This window comes from Haliotis cracherodii, unplaced genomic scaffold (genome assembly GCF_022045235.1).
Source record: "Haliotis cracherodii isolate W230 unplaced genomic scaffold, xgHalCrac1.p SCAF_1, whole genome shotgun sequence".
In the NCBI taxonomy this organism is placed as follows: Eukaryota; Metazoa; Mollusca; class Gastropoda; order Lepetellida; family Haliotidae; genus Haliotis; species Haliotis cracherodii.
Genome location: NW_027266264.1, coordinates 87764074 through 87774156, shown reverse-complemented (window position 1 = coordinate 87774156; position 10083 = coordinate 87764074). Strand labels below are relative to the sequence as shown.

Below are 10083 nucleotides of genomic sequence, written 5' to 3'. Positions count from 1 at the left end.
CGGTACTCAAGCCTCTTAGATGTTTTCAGGCTCAACTCAGTGGTCCATTTGAAGAATTTACTGTCAAGCTCATCAATATTTATTACTGAATGAACTTGACACATAATTATAGACGTTGTAAAAGTTACATTTACCGCTACAAGCTGCACACGTGAATGTTATGAAAGACACCTTGGCAATCTGCCCATCTATACTTGATGTATATTTAGCATAATTTACACCGATCTAAACGTTGTGATAGGTAGATTTACCCTAGCAAGATGTTTATCTAAACGTCATGATACTTCACTTTGTCCAGAGGCTCAGCATCTCCTTGGCTCGACACTGATCATGAATGTTTGATACACAGCTCTGAGTTTATGTTGTAGCAAAGGACGAACGAATCATCTATTACTGAACACCCTGAAGGATAATGTAACGAGACAGGATCTCTCTCCACGCCTCTACTAATGAAGAAAGCACCAATTCCACATTGTCTGTGGGCAGGTGAGCTACTGAGCATGAAACCTTCGGAATCAGTAGAAGACAAGCATGAGTGGAAGTCAGCGCTGTCTTATTGATTGTCGCGGATGTTAGTAATTAACATTATCGGAAACAAACAACGGGAAAATCTGCTTCATTCAGTTGATGCCTTTCATCTCTGTTAATGAAACTGTGCATGACATCATTTGTATAAACACTACGTCTGTCCACGTGAACGGGGTGTGTGGTTCAGTTCCACATAAACTCATTGCGCGCAGATCGAAGACAATGATGTAATTTACTTCCGATAAACTCTCATTACGTTTAGGTCAATATGATCAATGTTGTTATCGTGGGAACTGTTATTTTTCAAACTCTGTTCCTTACGATACTTGTGGGGCGCCACAGTGTGATTGTCAGCGCATCACCCGGGGGGCGCAAGACCCGGATGTTATATTTTCAGTTACGTTTTGTGTGTTGTTTTGTGTACGCCATGTGACATAGTATAAACTCTTCCTTTTCTTTTCGTCATAGCATGTGTGGCTATTTGTCAATGTCCATGAAATATAAACAGAATATTCTGAGACGAGAATGCCTTCTTATGTAAATAAAAATTCATCATTCGCAAAAATACATCGCTTTTCATAGCGCTTGCATTCCAGTCAGTTGTCGTTTGATAATACAAAACTGTAAATTCTGTATTCGTAAGACCTGACACTTATTATTATGGCTGCTAATAATTAGTTCTCTTATATGGCACTGCCTTTTAGCTGATGAGTTCCTCGCAAACGCCCTTTGGTTTCAGCAGACATCTTAGGATTGCCGATAGGGTTCAGCTCTCTTTCAGCAGACATCTTAGGATTACCGATAGGGTTAAGCTCTCTTTCAGCAGACATCTTAGGATTACCGATAGGGTGAAGCTCTGGTTCTGCAGACATCTTAGGATGACCGATAGGGTCAAGGTCTGGTTCAGCAGACATCTTAAGATTACCGATAGGGGCAATGTCATGTTCAGCAGACATCTTAGGATGACCGATAGGGTTAAGCTCTGGTTCAGCAGACATCTTAGGATTACCGATAGGGTTATGGTCTGGTTCAGCAGACATCTTAGGATTACCAATAGGGTTAAGCTCTGGTTAAGCAGACTTCTTAGGATTACCAATAGGGTTAAGCTCTGGTTCAGCAGACATCTTAGGATTACCGATAGGGTTAAGTTCTGGTTCAGCAGACATCTTAAGATTACTGATAGGGTTAAGTTCTGGTTCAGCAGACATCTTAGGATTACCGATAGGGTTAAGCTCTGATTAAGCAGACATCTTAGGATGACCGATAGGGTCAATGTCTGGTTCAGCAGACATCTTAGGATGACCGATAGGGTTAAGCTCTGGTTAAGCAGATATCTTAGGATTACCGTGGGTTAAGGTTTGGTTCAGCAGACATCTTAGGATTACTGATAGGGTTAAGCTCTGGTTCAGCAGACATCTTAGGATTACCGATAAGGTTAAGCTTTGGTTCAGCAGACATCTTAGGATTTCCGATAGGGTCAATGTCTGCTTCAGCAGACATCTTAGGATGACCGATAGGATTACCAATAGGGTTATGCTCTGGTTCAGCAGACATCTTATGATTACTGACAGGGTTAAGCTCTGGTTCAGCAGACATCTTAAGATTACTGACAGGGTTAAGCTCTGGTTCAGCAGACATCTTAGGATTACCGATAGGGTTAAGCTCTGGTTCAGCAGACATCTTATGATTACTGACAGGGTTAAGCTCTGGTTCAGCAGACATCTTAAGATTACTGATAGGGTTAAGCTCTGGTTCAGCAGACATCTTAGGATTGCCGATAGGGTTAAGCTCTCTTTCAGCAGATATCGTATGATTACTGATAGGGTTAAGCTCTGGTTCAGCAGACATCTTAGGATTATATTACTGATATGGTTAAGCTCTGGTTTAGCAGACATCTTAGGATTACCGATAGGGTCAATGTCTGGTTCAGCAGACATATTAGGATGACCGATAGGGTTAAGCTCTGGTTCAGCAGACATCTTAGGATTACTGATAGGGTTAAGCTCTGGTTAAGCAGACATCTTAGGATCACCAATAGGGTTAAGCTCTGGTTCAGCAGACATCTTAGGATTACCGATAGGGTTAAGCTCTGGTTTAGCAGACATCTTAAGATTACCGATAGGGTCTAGCTGCTTTTGTTGGGTAGTGGCTGCTTTCCCCAGCAGCCAATGGGCTGCCATATATAACTAGATTTCACACAGAGGTCAGAGGATTCTAATGCATTATTATAATTCATATTCGAGGTAATCAGATATAATTTTGGAAGGCATATTCATTTTGGGTGTCTCTAAATATGTAAAACATATAGATGGATACACACATATATGTACATAGACACAATCTGCGCAAACTAATTGTATGAGCGCTAACATACAAGTAATTTAGCCACACAACTGTATTACAGCATTAAAAACGAAGGTTGTTGAAACAACACTTTGACAAGATACGGACCGGATGTGTAGAATGCCATTTACCACCTGAGTCAATAATCTACACACTCCAGCGAGTGAATAACCTCGGCTGAAGAAAATAACGGAAAACACCGAGGGCTTATCCCTAAAGTAAGTCACTTAGACGACAAAATAGACGATTATGTCTGAATATCAACTAGTCCTAATCGATAAAAGTTTCTGTCACTTTGACTGAACAAGGAAATACTAAAGTTTCCAAATAGTTAGATTGCAAGAAAAACTGAGTATTAGAAACACTAGTTACTAAGAGCTTAGAAATCACGGCAAAGTTAGTTATCCACGGTTTACTAGCAACACTAAGTATCACAAACCCTAGTAACTAAGTTTAGTTCAGTACAACCAGACTAAGTCAGAATCTAGATCGACATAGCCCCGAACCCACTTACTGACGAAACCTGAGTTTCGACTGTGGCTACTCCAGTAGCGAGACAATCGTGAACGATTTAACGAAGTCTGGAGGGCGAAAATACGAGATCTGAAAAGACTTTTTAAAAGAAAATGCGCCGGACCTCTCCTGGACCGCCTGGGAATACAACTGACGACGGCGCCAAGCTGACGTGTGTTTCTAAACAATGGGGAAAGCACCAATAGCAAACTAACTACTATATCTACACTGAAGAAGTAAGCATCAAAATAAAGCGAACATAAGCTATCCGACGGATTTTAATATTTCATTTTATGACATTCGGCATTAGACAAATAGGGAATTGGTTCGGAATTCATTTCGGTCAATGATTCGAAAATTATGGAAATGTCCTTCGCACGTCTTACATAATACACGCTGAGAGCTTTACTAAGGCCTTGAATGATGCCTACGATTCAGCATAAATTGAGCTATAATCAGTCACAAAATGAACTGAATTCATGGTGCACTTTGGTTTATAATTCTAATGCAGGAAGAATGTGTTTTACAAAACTTGTAGTAACATGATCCAAATTGGACGTCCAAACAACGTTCTTCAAACAGGAGCTTGGCCTGGTTATAATAAGTGAACTTGTGTCTTCAAATACCAGAAGTTATTTTACAATAAAACGAGACGTATAAAGTGCCTAAATGCTAAGTGAGCTAAAACCATGACGAGTTTCTGTTCAGTGCCTCCAAGTGGACGATCTTCATGTAAGTCTTTCTTTTGTGGAAATGTAGCAAACGTTTGTTTCCTGATCTTACATGGAGACTACAACTCGCTTACTCATTCCTAGGATAGCGTCGCATAGCATCGTAATGACGCCATGAACAATGGATGACGTCAAGTACATTTTATTGCGACAATGCGTTCACATGACGTCACGTTGATAAAGGCCTCTTCGCAAACAGACAACAATATGGCGAACGTTGAGATGAAAATTGTGAGAAGTACTGAAAATAATGTCCCTTTTATTGTACACTTATATACTTAAATACAATACTATTATATACTGAAGTTGAGAAAAGTGATATTGTCACTGCAGTGAACATAAACATAAATAGATAATACTACACTCATTCTCGTTAGATACCATTTTTATTACCCACGTGGTGAAGATACAGGTGGTAAGATACTAAATCCGTACGTCACACGTGTGTCGTACAAGGTTGACCTTGTTTTATTCATTTTTGATTGGATAACCGTGACCTCTGTCACACAGGGACTACTTTTTTTCATTCATAAAAAATCGCGAGACGTCATTCATTTTGCAACTAGCCTACAGGGCAGAACTGAAGAAATTAATAATGAGAACGAGAGATATTTACAAACACTTTATTAACCAAACAAAATAGTCACACGCATCAAATTCGGTTTGCATTCTCGCTTCTACAGACATTATATACAGATATCTAATCGAGTTATATCCATTTACAATGTACGTCTACCGATCAATAAAGCGAGGGTCCCCCATGAGAGTGACACACCCGACCACTTTCGCAACTTTCAATTTGATTTAACGTAAAAGGATAAGCGTGGTTAAATGATGTCTGTTTAACTATCCGGACAGATATCTAGACTTACTTGGGATGATCCGGTTGTGCCATCAGTGTCCCCTTCGAAGCGTATTTTGTGCCGGTGTTTCGGGAGATGTTGTTCATGAATGAACGTACGCGACTGCACGACCAGATACAAATCTTTCGAAAAATCCGTGGAAGTGTGCCTGACTTCTGATTTTGTGGCCCCAAACATTCCAGATGTGAACAATAACATTCCCTATCTCTAGCGTAAAAAGCTGAGTAGACCACGGTTGTCTTTTCTTATTCCGGTGGTGACCTTGCCCTTCGATCGTTCGAAGCTGTCACTGACATGCAAGCAGACTTGAGTTTGTTGATTTTCACGTTTTCAGTATAGGGTGGTACAGTTAACATGAATGTCTTTGGCGAACACTCTTCCAAAATGGTACGAACATGATATAAATTCAGCTGATAGATCAAGGAAACCGAATCATTTTGATTGCACAGTGGTGGCAGTGCGAGTGACCGACTGTTGGTCCGATATTCAAAGCGCGGCGCTTATGTGACTTTTCAATTTTCTTATAGGTGTCCTTCGTACTAACAACATGGCGCTTGAATTCTCATAAGTTGAAGAATTTCTTCCAAAAGGATCTTGAGCGTGATCTGGTCGTGCAGTCGTGTACGTTCATTCATGAACAGCACCTCCCGAAACAGCGCCACAAAATACGCTTCGAAGGGGACATGCACTGATGGCACAACCGGATCATCCCAAGTAAGTCTAGATATCTGTCCGGATAGTTTAAACAGACTTCATTTCACCACGCTTATCCTTTTACGTTAAATCAAATTGAAAGTTGCGAAAATGGTCGGGTGCGTCACTCTCATGGGACCCTCGCTCTATTGATCGGCAGTCGTCCATTGTAAATTGATATAGCTCGATTATATAATGTCTGTAGAAACTCTATGCATAACTTATATATAATGCAAACCGAATTTGATGCATGTGACTATTTTGTTTTGTTTAGTAACGTGTTTGTAAATATCTCTCGTTCTCATTAATTTCTTTAGTTCTGCCTTGTAGTTGCAAAATGAATGACGACTTGTAATTTTTTTATGAATGAAAAAAGTAGTCCCGGTGTGACAGAGGTCACGGCTATCCAATGAAAACGAATAAAACATGGTCAACCTTGTACGACACGCGTATCTTCACCACGTGGGTAATAACACTTGATATTTCACTGGAGAGAACAGAGACATTGACGGAACTGTTGTAATACAATAATTACCTCTCATTGAATTGTCTCCCTTTATGGTAAGTGTCAAGGCCGTACACAGACTGTTGACGTTTGTTTCACATTAGTTCCACATTGGCAAGACAAAATATTGACAGATTGTCCTTTATGGAGTTTACATGTATATCACTTCTTGTCGTTTTATATTCTCTCGAAAATGTTTCGTTATAAATTGTAATTTTCTCATTTTACTCGTCAATCGAGACTGTTCGTTTTGCAAAGCGTCATTTTTGTTGCTTGACCATCGTGTATTCTTTCGCTTCTATTAGTGGCCTTCTTGTGTCTATGATCAAGAATTTTCGTGACCCTAAATATTTTTGATAATTTGGTTTATATTGTTTAAGATTGTGCAAACGCGGAACTACTTTTTAAGTCGCAAATACAAGGGGTGATATTTACGTTTCAAGGTTTTACATTTGTAATGAAATAATTTCATTTTCCGGTTGACACCTACAAAAAAAGTATATAATTAATAGGATATTCCATATATCTCATGAAATATAATGTTTCACTCGACACAATAAATACACTCTATATATCTGTGCCCCTTTGGGCAATATCAGGAATCATTTCGTATTTGTGGAGTGCCCGGATTCACAAGCCTAGGCTCTGGCCCAAAATGATGATGTCCAAATAACTTTATCTATTTCAATTCTGGACCTGGTCCCTGTTCCATAAAGCCAGTGCTAAGACTGCCGTAAGTCTATGTTAAAGTATGGGAGCTATGATTGTCTTAGCGCTACGATCGCTTTGTGGAACGGGGCCGGTCAGAAGCTTGAAGAGCCTGTGGAACACTAGTCACATGTATCCCCTTACATTCCCCACTACTACTCCCGTCATTACCAACCCATTTTCTGTCCAGACCACCTCGTTCTTGTGGAGGTTTAGTCAGTTATAACTGTATACGTAGGGATAATTGTTTCTGTAGTTTGCTTGTCGTCACAGTTTGAGAATTTAAACAGTGTATGAATGAGTGAGTGTTGTCACCGTCTCGTCAATCTACCATGGTCTCGGTCTAGTGATCGGACTGCTCCTTCGCTTTATTTCCGACACCGCTCGGTAAATTCGCCGTTGTACAGTGTCATTACATTCTACGTCAGAGAATTTCATTCTCTTGCAATGTAATGGCACAATCATTCCGAGTATAATTGATGTTTGTTATCTCCTATATGTTCGCTACCTTATTATGTGTTGAAGATGTAATTGTGACTATGATTTCCAAACATCAATGCGATTTTTTATGTACACTCAGATATTTCTCATGTATTTATGATTGGTTTTGCCTCTTCAATGAGTGTACATGGCTTGTATGTCTTTAATGATACTCTTGTACAGCCTATGTTGAGCGCTTCATCTTGGTATTTACGTCTTCCTTATGGATAAAGTAGTCAGTTGGCTATTCATGTTCCCCCGTGTTAGAAACACTTTGGCTAAGCACTCCAGTCTGTTGAATTCCCCGGTTGTCTCGGAGAGATTGGCCACTCTGAGGTCTGCGCTCATTATATATATTTACGATTGTCTCGCTATCGGGTGGTTACAAGAAATTCAGGTTCTGTTAGTTAGTGATTACAGGGCAGTTTTGATCTGGTACTTACTCTTGTTGTATTGATCTAAACTTGGTATCAAGGGTTTCCAATGCTCAGTTTTTCTAGAAATCCGTGGATAACCAACCTTCCTGTGATTATGTAGCTTTTTAGTATTTTCTTGCTCAGTCAAAGTGACTGAATCTTCAGTCTATTAGACTAGTTTGGTATTCAGACGTTCTCGTTTATTTTATTGTTTAAGTGACTTATTGCAGGGATAGGCCGTTATTTAACCCAGCCGTTAATTGGTCGCAGCCGACTTAAAATTGGCTGTCTATGTATCTTGTCTGTATCTTGTTGTTTGTAAAGTGTTGTTTGAGCTACTCTTATTGTATTACTGTAATACAGTTGCTTAGCTAAGTTGCTTGTGTATTTGCTCTGATGTAATTAATCAGTCGTCTTTGCCAGCGCAGCTTGCATTTATTTGATCCTATATATTGTCATCTATTAGTATAATTAGCTGTTATTAGTAAAAAAACTACTACGTTTTGATTATTACTTTATTCTTGTTCGATGACAACCTCTTGTTATTCTTGTCATTCTTGTTAGAAGCACACCTTCATGACAGTATGGTTACAACAAAACGCCGCTTTTAGCAATATCACGACGGGAGACAGAAATGGGCTTCAAACATTTTACCCATGTAGGGAATAAAACAACGGGTTTTCAGCGTGAAGACCGAACGCTTTAAAGGGAAGGCCGCCCCTCAGTCCGAATTATTTTAGCAACCTTTCGAATAAACACTCAGCCCGCACATCGCATACAACATTGGGACCATTATTTTACGTGCGCATCCGTTGGTCATCAGGCCATTATTCTGTGGAACGAATCCAGAGATGCCGCCTTCGTTCTCACTGTTCACAGACCTCTTAATGGCCAACGGCACCTCCGACATAAATACCTAGGGTATAGTCTCAAGGTCAACGCAACCAGGAGTCGGCTAAACGCTCCTCTTCCCTGTCCATTTCGCAATCCCAGCTGCAAACGTCCGGAGAACGCTAAACAGAACACCAAGCAAAGTCATTATTTTATTTGTTTGTTGTTTAACGTTGCACTCGGCAATATTCCAGCTACATGACGGCAGTCTGTAAATACTTGCGTCTGGACCAGACAATCCAATCATTCACACCATGAGTATCGATCCACGCAATTGGGATACAATGACATACATCAACCATGTCCGCGAGCCTGACCACCCGATCCCGTCAATGGCTTCTTACGACAAGCATAGTCGCCTTTAGCGGCAAGCTTTCAGATGTTTAAGAATTGAATCCTAGGAATGTGGAAGTATTCCGTCAGTGTTTACGTCATTTCAAGAACTAGGTCTCGTGAAAAATGCATGAACGTCAAGTTGTGTCGTTCATATACTCTCGTCCAACTGAAAAGCCGTATATATGGAGTAAACTTTAAATTTAAAAAAATATATAAGAAATTGATTAAAGCTGTTGACATACTGACAATATGTACTGCAATATAACACGTGTTTCTTTAATGTCAGGAAACAAGTGTTATGTGGCAATGTGTGGTGGTAAGTTTATTTCTGATATGCTAATACAAAGGTGCTCGTAAAACGTCAAGTGCCGTTATTTATTGACGGCATGCGACATCCAGGGTATTTCCCAGTTATTTCCCTTTGTTTAGTGACACTGAGATAGCCTGTATCTTTGGAGAAGTTTCTGGAAGGCCGGTTGTACCAAACTAAAATCTCCTCCTACGGTCTGACTTGCGACCTTTGTACTTGGCCGGTGCGGGCAGGCCACTTATCGGAAAACACTTGTCTGCCTACACCCAATAACGGGGCTCGTGCCTTATGCCAGACATTCGTGACATGCCTGCTGCACTGACTGTTTATAATGCCTGTTATTTGTCGCGGCTGCCATTTATTTGATCCATTGTACAGCCTTTTATGATCGTATGCGTTTCAGTATAATTTGTTGATTGTTCATTGATTTTATGTGGTTATTCCAGATTTCACAATTTCGTTCTTTACGTACCGATTGCTAGGTTAACCTTCGCGTTTCAGCTTTGGAACTAACACGTAACACAAGTCATATATATTCATATTTCTTTAAAAATAATCAAGTCACATATGTTTATGTGTAGCTCTTGTGGGACGCCTACGTGGTCTAGTGGTTAGAGCGTTCCCGGAGAGCGGAACGTCGGTGGTTCGATCCCTTGACAGCGTCATATCAAACGACATTACCAGATGGTACAATGCAAGCAGCCACGCACACACGCGTGCATGCAAGTCGCTATATAAGTACGTCAATAAACCCCTTTACAACATC

At 40.2% G+C, this 10083-nt stretch overlaps 1 protein-coding gene across 1 annotated transcript; it reads right to left on the bottom strand.

Moving 5' to 3' along the window:
• Window positions 1-1598: 1598 nt before the first annotated feature.
• On the bottom strand, window positions 1599-2376 carry LOC139458279 (circumsporozoite protein-like). The gene is made up of 2 exons (XM_071239660.1): window positions 1914-2376; window positions 1599-1762 (listed from the first exon to the last, which is right to left on the bottom strand). The coding sequence occupies exons 1-2, from the start codon at window positions 2374-2376 to the stop codon at window positions 1599-1601; spliced, it is 627 nt and encodes a 208-aa protein (XP_071095761.1).
• Between the last annotated feature and the right edge of the window lie 7707 nt (window positions 2377-10083).

Excerpts from the sequence above, each read along its gene's own strand:
- LOC139458279 (XM_071239660.1), bottom strand. The coding sequence starts at position 2,376 with ATGTCTGCTGAACCAGAGCTTAACCCTATCAGTAATCATACGATATCT. Across the intron at positions 1,763-1,913 it reads ACCAGAGCTTAACCCTATCA|AGCTTAACCCTATCGGTAAT; the intron begins GTAATCCTAAGA and ends CTGCTTAATCAG.